This window comes from Bicyclus anynana, chromosome 5, assembly GCF_947172395.1.
Source record: "Bicyclus anynana chromosome 5, ilBicAnyn1.1, whole genome shotgun sequence".
Taxonomy (NCBI): domain Eukaryota; kingdom Metazoa; phylum Arthropoda; class Insecta; order Lepidoptera; family Nymphalidae; genus Bicyclus; species Bicyclus anynana.
The window spans coordinates 4,275,043-4,289,626 of NC_069087.1; the positions used below are offsets into that span (position 1 = coordinate 4,275,043).

Genomic DNA, 14,584 nt, shown 5'->3' on the forward strand with positions numbered 1-14,584 from the left:
AGACGGAATTCCAATACTTATGATAAAGTCATCCCCACTACCAATGTTATACTAATATAAAATTTCTGTAGTTTGTCTGTACATTCATATATTTCCTTCTCATCATCATTATATCTGTACATGGGTCTGGATAAACCTTTTGTCAGGACTTCCAAAATATCATGCTCATGAGCCGCTTGGATGATCTTGGCAGGTGGATGACCTTGGCAGGTGGATGACCTGGGGGGGGGGGGTGGATGACCTTGGCAGGTGGATGACATTGGCAGATGAATGACCTAGGACGTTGCATTTATACTTACTACGTTGAAATTAATAATAACGACCTATTTGGAGTATTCCGGAATAAATAAATTGAAAAATACTTAAATGATTTTTATTTTGGAACAGTTTTCTGATTAGTAAATTTAAAATATTATTAACTTTTTATACGACTTCATTCAGAGGAACTGTAAAGTTGTATTTCTGTATTATATGTATACTGTTTATTGTATATCTCGTTCTCGTTTGTAGACACGAGCAAAAACAAATATATAACAATACGATTAGATGTAGGTACAAATAAAGATAGGTATAGCGCATGATTATTACGCGTACGAATTTGTAAGCAAGAAGTAGTACTCCAGTGTCGACTTATTTATATTAATTAGAGTATTTATCAGAAGCATTTTATATTGATCCAAGATGGCACATACTTTGAGCGGAAAAGTTGCTTTGGTAACTGGTGGCGCCAGTGGCATCGGTGCAGCTACAGTGAAATGTTTATTAGAAGAAGGTGTTAAGGTATTTAGGATATTTTTTATCCATTGTTTATTTTACTTCTAACCTTGGCTCTTATTCCAAAAATTTCTTTTTTTTTCGATTGTGCAAGTGACGTAGGCTCCATAATGGGACTTAATGGGGTTTGAGTGAGCGTAGAAGCATCGCCTGATTGAGCCTGAAGTCAGAAGCAGAATAGATGGGTGGAACGATTTTCTAAGGGCGTCTCTGAGACTTGGGCCTTGGCATAGAGGGCTATTTGGGAAGGGTGTTTTGGCCTGGGTGTATCAGTCCAAGCGCCTCCGAGATAGTGAGTTAAACGCCCACATCTGGGTGATTTCAGATATCGGGGTCCTTATCTTTGCCGTAGAAGACGCTGTGTAGTCTGTGTTTGTGTTGCCTGGGAAGCATTATCGGCCGTTATGTCATCGTCAGGATCGTAAAGAATGTTTTTTGGGCGTCTAGATCTACAACGCAACTAGTGTTCTCAACTGTTAACAGAAAGTCTGGCTCATTTTTTGTACAAAGAATCAGCCTGACTGTTCAATGCGGAAATGCAGTCAGGATTCTTGCTACTAATCCACGTGGGCAATGGGCATGATTTGTACAGCATAAGATATGTTAGCTCAAGTTTCTTTTTTGACATCTTTCAAGTTACTTAAGTTTGGATCTTCAAGACATGTACTATTTTACTTTAAGTTCTCGATCTCATTGACAGATTCAGATCTATTATGTTTATGAGATCGAGAATTTAAGCAAAAGTTTTAGAATTTAAATGTAAGCTTGTACTGTTTTCTATCATTGATAATGATTGAAAACAGTACAAGCTTACGACGACATTAGGTGCTTCCCAAACTAGATATATAGTATAATAACTACGAGCTTTAAACTTCAAGTTATTATAAAAGAAAACATAAAAAATATAACAAAACTAAGACTCTCCTCTATTGGTGCTTAATTTGACCCTGCATTTTTATATTTATTTCTTAAAAACTCTACTATATCTTAATCGATAGAAAAAACAAAGGGTTTTAAAATACTAAAACAACAAAACAAGTAAACTATCATTAAAAACAATTAAAATGATTTTTCAGCATGTAGCAGTATTGGATGTAGCTGAAGAAGCAGGAATAGCTTTACAAAATGAGTTAAATACAAAGTATGGAGAAACTAAAGTAACGTTTATAAAAGGTGATGTTACTGATAAAGAAACGCTGATAGGAACATTCAAAACAGTTCAAGACCGTATTGGTTACATAGATGTGGTTGTAAACAATGCTGGTATTTTAGATGATACTCTAGAAAATTTTGAAAGATCGATAAATATTAATTTAGTAAGTGATGCACATTTTATTATAAAATTGAACTTAGTAAAATAGAAAAATCTATACTGCTATTATAAAGATATAGGGTTTGTGAGGTTGTAAGAGATAATCTATTGATCTGATTTTGATAACGTTATTTGTGAGTGTCTTAAGCTGTATTATATCTCGGTATTCCAACGGGAACGAAAATTGTGTGGTTAAAACCGCGGAGCGTCTTTTATTAGTTATATTTTCAAAATATTACTGCAGTTAGCACAGTAATATAGAGTAGATATGAAAAGTAAACTTTTATAATTCATGCCAAAAAGTTTTATCAAATTGAATCATATTATTGTTGAAGTTAGCAAGACTTATGACTAGAGATGCCCGTAGTATGTATTAAATAGTAGTAATTTTAATATTACTAGCAGTTACCATTCATTGTACGTATCTGATGATAATTATCCTTTGTTTCTTAATTACCTTACTTACTTAAGTTGATTATGAATACAATCAACTTATTTATAGCGTTAACCTATTTTAATTTGTACTCGTATGTTGTAATACTGGATAGCAATTTACAAGTTATTTTTTTATCCCTCAGGACTTCAACGTATTCTTCAGTAAAACTGAAAGTATGGTTCTTATTATTTATTAATCATAACTTTTTTTTCTTTTATTTCAGACATCTCTTATAAGAAGCTCTTTATATTCATGGAAAATTATGCATAAAGAGAGAGGTGGATCAGGTGGTACAATTATAAACTATAGTTCAATTGCATCATTGGCAAAATATAATAACATTCCGGTTTATAGTGCAACCAAAAGCGCTGTACTAACATTCAGTACTTGCTTGGGTGTAAGTATAAATTCAAGTAAAGTAAATTCAATTGTTAGTGTAAAAGTGTAAAAGAAAATATCAATTTCATCAAAGTCGTCATCAATTCAAATAGCAGCAATATTTTAGCACTCATTAATTTAATAGTAAAAATTAATCAACGCGCTTAACATCTATCGGAATTTGTATTTTGTCTGCATTGTAATTAGCTTCCATAATACCAATATTTTAAAGCTGAAGAGTTTGTTTGTTTGATTGAATGCGCTAATCTCAGGAACTACTGGTGTTCTGGTTATTTCCACGCTTTGGCCACGATCGTATTCTAATGTTTTAATAGTTATTCTGCTATTTGGCACGGGGAAAAATCCAACAAATTTAAAACCAAAAAAAAGTTCTCTAGCGTTATTAATTAGTGTTCGAACAAACCTGACTTTGTTTTATACATTAATATCATTAAGTATATCTATCATGAAGTTATAAATCAGTGAGACGTCTATTGAAATAAAAGGATTTGTTTTTTTTTTTATTTTGCTCCTATGTATTTAATGAGTGACATATTCTATAGCTCAATAAGGGCACATTTACTTTGAATTGCTAGTTATTTTGTTTTTTTTTTCAGGATGATAAACATTATTCAAGTAGTGGTGTTCGTGTATTAACTGTATGTTTTGGTGCAACTGATACACCTATTGTAGGAGATTTTAACAGAGCTTTTGATGAGTCAGCTCTATTAAATTTTGATGAGATGTACTTGCAAAGGTAAGAAACAATATCTTACTTACTTACTTTACAATGAAGGAAACTAATTACTTACTTTAGCAAACAAATTTCTTAAATCTCTGCGTGTGTGAAGTCTACCAATCCGCATTAGGCCAGCGTGGTGGACTATTGGTCTAACCGCTCTCATTCTGAGAGGAGACTCGAGTTCAGCAGTGAGCCGAATATGGGTTGACAACGACGATATACTATTTGGCAAAACTCACAGATAGGGGAAATCACACTCTGTATAATGATAATTACAATAGCAGCATTATTCATTAGCACATACTTGTACAAATACATCAGTAGACAGGTATTATATTATGATTATCATTCTATACTGATACTGACAGTATCTCTGGTATAGGCTTAGGAATGTGGTAGACTTATGATGTTTAATGTAGGTAACTACTATATAGGTGATAACTGTATAATTGTATATAGTATCTATACACAGTTAACCAATACTACTTTACCGGCTACGAGCAAGTACTACAAAGCAATTAACGGCCGTTTTCAATAACCTACCTAAGATTACGGATAGCTAGCTATCCTCGATTATAAGTAACAGTCAAACTATCTTTACATAGTCAAACTATCTGTCAGTAGGTTATTGAAAAGCAGATAAGAAAAGAAAGATAGATTTTCTTAACTTTAGTAAACGAAATGGCGGATAGATAGGTTATTGAAAACGGCCGAAAGCGATCTGCAGGCTAATTCACTATATTTGATGCTAGTTGACATATAGGTATAAAATCGAGACTCTATGTAAAACACATCACATAGTAGGTAAATGATGACTTGTTGTTTTAATAGGTTGATAATAAAGACCAAAATAGTAAATAGGCCAGCTAAGACAATGTCAATGTACCAGACTCAATACCAGCCGCGAGCTTTAGCCATATTGCATAGCGATACTCATTCTACAATAGCTATAGACAATTTCAAATATATCACAGCATTTCCAACGACTTTCTAACTTTTATTAACATTTAATTGTTTTACTAAATAATATAAATTTCATTCCAACTAATTTAATTTTATGAAGAACTCTTAAAGATCTTTGGGTAACTCTTTAAGATTTTTATGACATGAAACTTTTCAACGAACGACTAATAATTATGTTAGCATACTACATAGTTTACTAAATATTACAAGTTATCAACTATCGATTAGCTAGAAGATTATTTATTTTCTATTTATTAGGTACGCGTCATAAAATAGAATAGAATAGAATAAGTATTTACTGCACGTACAATAAAAGTACAATGAAACAAGAAAACACAAAAGAAAAATAAAATTCGCAAAGGCTCCTTCAGACAACCTTCAATGAAATATTTAAAGAAAGGAAAGCGGATTAGTGCAATAAATTAAACTATTGAAAAGAATATACTAAATTGAGCTATATATGATACAATTCTATATTATAAACAAGTAACTGTCTTTTTTATCTCAGTATGTAGCAATATAGATTTTAAAATTTATCTAGGTAATTCATAGTTAATCTATAATAATATTTTTGTTAATTTCTAGTACTGAATCAGCAGCCAAAGCAGTGATAGAAGCATACAAACAAGGAGCAAGTGGTAGTGTATGGTTTTCCTATGAAGATAACCCAGCACGTGACATAACTGAAGAGCATAATAAGAGCATGGAATCTTATATTGATTGTATTAAAACTACTAAATAATCGTTGTTTATGATCGTGCTAATAATAAATAAATAAGAGAGTTTAATATAATAATAATTTTCTTGAGACAGCGCGTGTTATGAGGAGTTTTCTTACTCTGGTGCCCTGACCAGTGACCACCGGTTGCTTGGGCACTCAAATGTCCCGCAGTGGGAGGGTTGTATTGTAATATATTTTGTATTATTTATAAACATTGTTAAAATTATGAAAAATATAAATAAACGAGAGAAAAAAATATATAATAATATAATTGTGATTTAAGTCGGTAGTAAATTTATTATAGATTAATTGTATTTTTTTATTCACACATATATCTTCTTTGGAAAGGGATCCGTCACCGTCACCATATAATTGTCCTTTGTTGAGAGAAGGCGTTTACATGCACTCCTTACTCCACTAATGTGTGCGTTGTGGTAAGGAGTGTATAAAAAATGCTGATCTGCTCGAGTTGGTACGGTGATGATCCTTTCCCGAGTTGATGTGTGTGTCCTAAGCCCTCATTCGCACGAGAGTTTTTTTATAACAAACGTTGAAACGTTCAATTAAAGTATGAAATTAAATGAAGGTCTGTATCCAACGCCCAAAATCAAAAATGCAACACTGCTGGCAAAAAGCTTTGTGTTTTAAAAACGCTGTCGTGTGAACATATACTTGGGAATGCATTGTATTTGCATTTTAATGTCGGTTAAAAACACTCTCGTGCGAATGAGGGCTAACTGATTAACTTGCGATTGATTGTAATTTCGCCTGATGCAAAGGTATGATGAGTTTCATAGAGGATTATGTTGGGGCGCGCTTTCACTCTTTTCCTGAAGAAGCACAAATCTTAAGAGCCGTGATACCTTGTGGATGTGACCTCTGCCTCTGATTCCGGAGGGTGTGGGTTCGAATCCGGTACGTGGCATGCACTTCCAACTTTTCAGTTGTGTACATTTTAAGAAATTAAATATCACGTGTCTCAAACGGTGAAGCAAAACATCGTGAGGAAACCTGCATACCAGAGAATTTTCTTAATTCTCTGCGTGTGTGAAGTCTGCCAATCCGCATTGGGCCAGGTGGTGGACTATTGGCCTTACCCCTCTCATTCTGAGAGGAGACCCGAGCTCAGCAGTGATCCGAATATGGGTTAATGACGACGACGGGGCCCTTAGTCATGAGCTGGTTCTTGCAACGCGACACGATCCAGACGTAGTATCACATGAGTTTTAGCCGTGTTTCATAATAAATTAAATTCACCATTCTTAAGTTGATTACGTAAAGTTTAGGAACCGGTTCTCTAATTACTGTCTTATTCTTATTTGTTTTTAACTATGTATGATGATTACTTATTCTTATTTGTTTTTAATTATGTACGATGCAGTTGAAATTACCTAAACTATTATCACGGCCATTTTATGTTGTGCATCTAGAGCTGGACAGTTGCAACTTTGGGAGATGCATTACTGCTCACGTGCCTAATAATTAATTACGATTATTGTGATTTGTTTTTGTTATTTGTTATTTTTTTGGTGTACTGAACGTGTTCAGAGGGGTAAGTGATAATCTGAGAAGTTTCTAATTTAGTTAGTTAACTATAGTATATTCTAAGTATCTCATTTTAAGACAGCTTTTTATTTTCAATAAAAGGAGGAGGTTCTCAATTCGTCGGAATCTTTGTTTTTTTTAATTACCTAAGCTCCTTGCTTAAACAAATTTAGGATCTAGATTCTTGAAACCTGCTATCATCCAAAGACACCATAGTTCAAACTCCATAATTGACTACTGTACTTATCTATAGTGATGACCTTGAGCATAAGCTAAAAATAATAGCATAAGTTTCCCCGTCAAAACCACCTTTCAAAACTGTGTCAAAAACAACATACGTTAAAAAATCTCTTCTCCAATAAAAATCTCCATTCTCAGTAACTACCTAACACTTCGAAGTTTGAAATTCAACTTCGAATATCATCAAGTCTAAGCAATGATACAATTTTTTGGTAATTCAAATACCTTCATGGCAACGGTTAATTATGAATCCAATGAGGATTCATAATGCTAATTCTAAAATAGGTCAGCAATCAGCTTTAGCAATAAGATCGCCTCAGCATACTTCTGAATCTCTGTCATCTCATCTCTCTTTTTATTTTCTTGTAAATGTGCAATATAAAATTAAAAAACTCTGTATACGATACAAGAAAAAGATTTAGCTATTAATATTTAGAAAGGCGCAAAAGAAATCGGCTATTTGGAAAGAAAATGTTAAAATACACTGTTTTCTGATCTTTTCCTTTTTATGCACACACGAATATACGATTACTTTATTAGAATGGCGATCCCGCACCGGAAAGCGCAGTGTTGGTCGACCCCCCACTAGGTGGACCGAGGATATCAAGCTGGTTGCAGGGAGCCGCTGGATGCTGGCGGCTCGAAATCGTTGTGCTTGGAAGTCCATGCTAGAGGCTTATGTTCAGCAGTGGAGGTCCTTCGGCTGATAGTGATGATGATGAAGCTAGTATATTAGATAAATACGAGTACACGTAATATATACAATACTAAATAATACACTTAATACTTGTACTATTGTATAATAGTACAAGTATTGAGTGTACTATTGTGTAATAAAATTAATTTATTAATTTATCTACGAGTAAAACTATCTCCCAATCGGATTAACCGATTTCAATATTTTTTTATTATTGAAAGCTGATTTCTCGGAAAATTGATTTAGCTACGCAAGATTAGATAAATCAATCGGAATATAGCATTTTTACTTTTAGTCTAAGATCCGGCATTCGAAATAAATATCCTCATCTGTTATTTATTTGTGAAAAGAAAGATATTTATGATATTCACAGTGACATATTGCAAATAGGTTGTTTTTTTTGTCGCTGGGAAATGCGTTTACGCATCCCGTCCGGAGGCTGCACAGGCAGTGTTGTGCAGTCTGCGGTCGGGTATGTGGGACTCGCTGCAAACCAGAATACCTACTAAAACCCAGCGGGGCCTTCTGCGTCCTATTGGGATATAAAAGGATCGCGAGATGCATACATTTTCACATCCCGACGCGCTTGTACGTTCTACTCACTGGTGTCTACAAGAGTGGGAGAAGATGCGTTATAAAGAGCAAAATAAGTTTTCATTTGACTTATAAATAACAAATAAATGAGTCAACTGTTTATATCTGCAAACCCCACAGTTGCAGTGTGAAAACAAGCAACCTTTACTTTTTCAATTCTTTTGGGTATATTCCGTTAAATAATGTACGATTTTTTTAAACAACCAACAAGGGTAATGATTAAATAAATTAAAAAAATAATAATAAATATTATTTAATACTATTTGACCGAAATTCAACTAGGCAACCTATGTGGAATTTATTTACTATCCTAAATACTCCTATATTTCTTATGTCGGATCTTGTACTATTTAAAATGAAGGACTAGCACCACTTTCTTAAAGACATTATGTTTACAGACGTTTTTAAACCACAAATCATATTAAATACTTACCAAAAGTTTTTTTTACTACAAAAAATTACTGGAATCAGTTTTATTTCAATGTAATTTTTTTTAATTAAGTAACTATAACGGTTTATTTTCATACAATGAATTACAAACGGATGTGTCGCTATTCCAACTAATATATTTTCTCTTGAAAGGCGGATACAAGGAAAGAGCGGCAAAACTCAGTAATTTATTTTTACTACAAAATCGAAAATGCCGAATATAATAACTTTAATAAAAATCTGATATGATATGATAAAATTAGGTCTGATTTCACAAAATTCTACAAAATTCATAAAAAAAAAAATTATATCTTCTACAAGGAAAATCATATAGGCCAATTTATTGGTTATTTTCCGTTGAACGTTATATAACTATGAAATTTGGGAAGTTATACCGTCTAATACTACAACATATTACATATAACATATATAGAAAAAAATCTAGATACTATAAATATGTAACTAGATTTTACAAATACAGTCTTCATATGCAAAGTACAAAATAAATTAGAACGAAACCCTCAAAGGGCGAGCATGACTTGCATTTGTAGGTTTTTTTACTATCTCAATATTTCCACGGAAACAAGATTAGTTTTTCTGCCCTATTATTCCAATTATCTAAATTGTGTTGATAATAATTATATGTACTCGTAGGTAGTCGATATTTACCTATTATTAAAGTCACCATCATAACTCAACGAGTCGCGAAGCTGAAGGCAATTGGAAAAAATAGCAATAGAATAGAAATTAACGTTTAATTAAGTTTCAGTGTCTTTAAAGATTGCTAATATGAAAACTTTGATCCTAAAAACACATGGAAAATACATGAGTCAGAGGATTTTGTAGTTACGAGATCGTACATACTTAGTAAAAGTAGGTAATGCTTTGAATCTGTTAAAGTAAGAAGGCGGATGTCTCATTTTGGTATAGCTCAGGGAGCAGTTTTAGGCCCACTGCACTTTCTAATATAATTTATGTGATCGATATCAACAACATCGTTAAAAATAACGTCAATATGCTGATAGTAGAAGGATAGGCTGATATACTTTCATCCACCATTAAATGAGGTATGTCTAGCTATCGCAGACTATCCTTCTATTGTAAAGTACCCGCTAATCGGAATGCTAAAATTATTCTTGAAAATGTGTAAGAAAATTTCTTTAATACGGTTTCAGCATTAACATCTAAAAACCAAATAATTAAACATTCACTTATGTCGCTTACTACTGAGCAGTTGAAAGCTCATGGCTACATGCTGTGAAATAGAGACTATATTTGCCTGCACGCTGTATTTAAGAATTAAGAACCTACAGAACAAGCATAATATGCATTAAGGTGAGTGTCACATTCAATACAACTTAAGATATAAAAGCAATTTGTACCCCTTTTAAACAAAAATATGAAATATACAAGATTATAATTTAACAACCTACCACCAATGAAACAAAAAAATAAACTTCAACTAACAATTTAAAACTTCTTAAAATACAATAAAAGCTGCACATAATGCGGGAAAATAACATGAAGAGTAAAGAAAAAACACCGAAAAAGTTAAATATCATGAAAGCTGATAATCTAATTCACAAGGACAAACAACGACCAAGTTTTAATATCTAGGATAATAAATGCGTTGCCTCTGGCCTTCAGAGAATCAATCACAGAGATAAACGTAAAGTGTAACCTGAAAACTCATTATTTGGAGCAACCTGTATAAAAGCTCCGTACAGTGCGATGTTCTACAGGGTTTGCGGTTTGATCACAGGTAGCGACATACATCGCTAGTAGCTGTTTTAATTTCTATAAAGATCTTCTCTTCGCGGAAAATTTATATCGTTTATATATATCGGCAATTAAAAGTAAGTACACCTCATTGAAAATAATTGAAGAAAATTTACAATTGATTATAATGATTCAAAAAATAAATTAATCAAATTTAATTATTTTATTTCAGATTTTACTCGTGAGATATTGTTTCAGGATGGCATACAGTTTAAATGAAAAAATAGTAATGTTGACCGGCGCAGCTAGTGGTATTGGTGCATCTGTAGTGAAATATCTACTTAATGAGAATGTGAAGGTACTCTATTTACTTATAATGATCAAGGTTGTCGCATCCATAAGTAAAATCCTCGAGTCTTCTGTTAAAATGTATGGATATTATTGTTCAAGGTCGTTGGCATTAGTAGCAGCCTTAAGTGAATGTGTTTTTTTTTGTAATTTATACAAAAACTAGCGGACGCCCGCGATTTTGTCCGCGTGGATTTCAGCTTTTCACAAATACCGCGGGAACCATGGATGCATACAAAATGAAATTGATTCAAGCGATTTAGCGTTCCGGTACGATGCCGTGTAGAAACCGTATGGGGTGTGGATTTTCATCCTCCTCCTAACAAGTTAGCCTGCTTCCATCTTAGACTGCATCATCACTTACCATCAGGTGAGATTGTAGTTAAGGGCTAACTTGTAAAGAATAAAAAAAAAAAAAATCCAGCAGAGGACCAACCCTTCTCTATTGAAGTAATTTTAACAATTAATTAATAATCTTAATATGTTCATATCGTCTCCATTTCACAGCACGTAGCAATCTTGGATGTGTCTGAAGAAGCTGGGATTGCTTTAAAAAATGAATTAAACTCACAGTACAACGACAATAAAGTAACCTTCATAAAGTGTGATGTTGCTGACAAAGAGAATCTTCTACAAGCTTACAAAGTGATAAACGATGAAATCGGCTACATCGATTTGGTTATAAATAATGCTGGGATTTTAGATGACAGTCCAGACTCCTATGTGATGGAAATTAATATTAACCTGGTAAATTCTGAACCATGAAATGAAAGAATGAATTTGATGTTAAGTTTCATTCTACTAATACTTAAACTAATAGAGGCTAATAAGCTTTATTTTTTTGCAGATATCTGTAATTACAAGTTCTTTGCATGCTTGGAAAGCAATGCATACAAATAAAGGTGGAAAAGGTGGTACTATAATAAATGTTAGTTCAGTAGTGGCTCTAACATATGCTGCAAATGTACCAATTTATTGCACTACAAAAATTGGTGTACTAAAGTTCAGCACTTCATTAGGTGTAAGTATTATATTTTTTTACATTTACATTTTATTGTGATCATAATATTATAGACCTTATGATATCATATATCTTCGAGTATTGATGTAATAATTGTAAAAATTGACGTTGATGTCTTCTAGAGATAGGTTAGGAAGCAAAGTTTGTTGAAGTACCTTAATATAGCTTAGCGTAAAGAAACACATTTTTAATTATGTCAGTTTTTTATGGTAGAACCTTCTACGTTTGTGGGCTCTGAAATAATAAAAAAACTCGCATTACATTTTAATATTCGTAAACCTTTCTCTTTGTTTTAGAACATTATGCATTATTCTAGAAGCGGTGTTCGTGTGCTATGTATTTGTTTTGGCCTGACAGATACGCCTTTGTTGACTAATCTGCATGGGCAACTCTTTGACAAGGATGCAGAAGACTCAGTGACAGGAGATTTGATTAAGCATAAGTCGCAAAGGTACGTAAATATAAAGTTTATTAATGGTAACAAATATTAAACTAGAAATAAGATTAATCATAAGTTACGTTTATTTTTCAGTGTTGAATCAGCAGCGAAAGCAGTGATAGAAACATACAAACAAGGAGCCAGTGGCAGTGTCTGGATATCTACCAGCGATAAGGCAGCTATGGATGTCACCAATACTTACGATAAAAGCGTTCAAATGTTTGATGATTATGTTTATAATTAAAATTATATCAAAGTTTAACTATAAAGTTAAACCATAAGAAACTGTTGCAATGTTTACAATATAACAAATTACTTATTGAAATTATTAAAACATAAAAGTTAACTTTAAAAAAAGGTTGTTGCCTTTGAAGAGTATTTCCAAAATTTTCCTATTCACAGCCCAGAGCAACGTTCTATTTGAATTTAATTCTATAATTATTGTATATTTATGAACTTTCATATTGCTAAAACTTTAAACTTGGACAATGAGGATCTGGACCATGGAAACCTTTTAAAGTCACCACGGTACAAACTCTATAATTATACCTATAGGAACATGGGTTAACAAACATTTAGCTTTCATAAATTGAGATGTGACTATTGTTCTATACTAAAACGTTGACCTTCATTCCATCAGGAATAAAAAAAAGTGCTCAACTAAATTTTTCAAGATTTTATTTTACGACTTTGTTTACATTTTTAAATAACATATTCGTGTTTATAGTAGTAATAGTGTCTGCGCTAAACCGCGGACGGACGGACGGACATGACGAAACTTTCTAGGGTTCCTTGTGGGCTACGGAACCCTAAAAATGTTCTTGTTCACAGGACAGAAAAAGGTTAAAAGCTGACGCTTTTAGTTCTTGTTAGTAGTAGTCCTGACTCCTGTGATTCTTTCTGGCTGATTATATTTGAATATAGAATATAGCACACAAATATGGTCAAGTTAAATAATATTCTGCTTTCCAGTTCATATTATCTTGTAGATTTTTTGAATCTTGTCCTAATGTATGAAAATGTATTCTTATACTTTTCAAAATTTATTTTGTTACGAGTATATTATTATTTTTCACAGATTATATCTGTCCCATTAATTACGTTATCTAAATTAAGTGGACATTATAATCCCAAATGTATCGTAGATACTGAATTACTAATCTAACCTATTATATGACCTACGTATGACCTATGTAAGCCAATATGACTCATGAAAAAAACAAGTATGCGCTATATATTTCGAGTCGCTAGGTCGTGCATGCTATTATTAAAGTGCGTGATAGTCCAAGAGTGGCCGGAAACGTAAATATCATATTCCTGCACTCTAATCTGTCTCTGGATCTATTAGCTCTGAGCTCTAGTATTAAGATAAAATGCAGTGTTGGACAAAAAATCAGTAGATTGGAAAACATCGTATTTCTGAAGTACGGTAGGTCTTAAAGCCTGCGATTTTTCATTTTATGAAGACTGTTAGATTTTCTAGGACTACGACATGTAAGTACGGTAGCCAATTATTGAATTTCGACTATGACGGCTTTGAAATGAAATAGGTTTCATCTTCCACTATCCAAGTCGGCTGGTCGGCTGTATACCTTCGTTTTCCATATCCGTTTTCCGTGTTCGGAATTACATAAAATCAATATAAAATACTTATGACGCATATAGTACGCTTTTTTTTTCCAAACGGAACAAAATCCGCATGTGAGCCCTCGCCACAACATAGAATCCAAATGAAGAAAAATGTAAAGTATGCGGTAATCTCACGGAATACCAAATCGAAATTAGGAAAACGAAAACGGAAAAAGAGTGTATGCGGCCAGCCTAAAGCGTATTTTTGGGATACCAAACATACAAAAATAGGAGGCCTATTCTGTAATGATGTTTTGTATAACTATCTCTCTCTGCCTAATATGGTACTATAGACAGAGAGCGATGGACGCGAGTTCGAAGCTCACAGTCGAAACTCGAAGCGATAAAATACTGTTACAGAATAGTCTCCCTTAACGATTATAACATCACTCGCGTATCCCTCTATCCGTCTGTTACAATCACTTTTCTCCAAGCATACTAGTGGACCAAATAAGATGATGTTTCGTAAATATTCCTGTTAATGCGTTAAACTATCGGTGCGGGTTATCATTAAAATCAGCTGTGAGTGGTTGTTAATTAATATTTAAAACATTGTTGTCGGTGAAGATACACATTAGATGACCGATTAGCGTAGTG

The 14,584-nt window shown here is 33.1% G+C and overlaps 1 protein-coding gene across 1 annotated transcript; it reads left to right on the forward strand.

Annotated features, from left to right (window-relative positions):
- Window positions 1–598: 598 nt before the first annotated feature.
- Window positions 599–12,856, forward strand: LOC112051334 (uncharacterized). Its single transcript, XM_052881847.1, has 10 exons — window positions 599–780; window positions 1,851–2,090; window positions 2,746–2,919; window positions 3,518–3,657; window positions 5,191–5,344; window positions 10,768–10,908; window positions 11,406–11,645; window positions 11,746–11,919; window positions 12,216–12,370; window positions 12,452–12,856. Exons 1-10 carry the CDS (start codon window positions 682–684, stop codon window positions 12,600–12,602), a joined length of 1,668 nt encoding a protein of 555 aa, XP_052737807.1. The 5' UTR covers window positions 599–681; the 3' UTR covers window positions 12,603–12,856.
- Window positions 12,857–14,584: the final 1,728 nt, after the last annotated feature.

Bases quoted from the DNA above. Each gene is read 5' to 3' on its own strand.
- LOC112051334 (XM_052881847.1), top strand. From the start codon at position 682: ATGGCACATACTTTGAGCGGAAAAGTTGCTTTGGTAACTGGTGGCGCC. The intron at 3,658-5,190 runs GTAAGAAACAAT...GTTAATTTCTAG, and splicing joins GATGAGATGTACTTGCAAAG to TACTGAATCAGCAGCCAAAG. The intron at 11,646-11,745 runs GTAAATTCTGAA...ATTTTTTTGCAG, and splicing joins TGGAAATTAATATTAACCTG to ATATCTGTAATTACAAGTTC.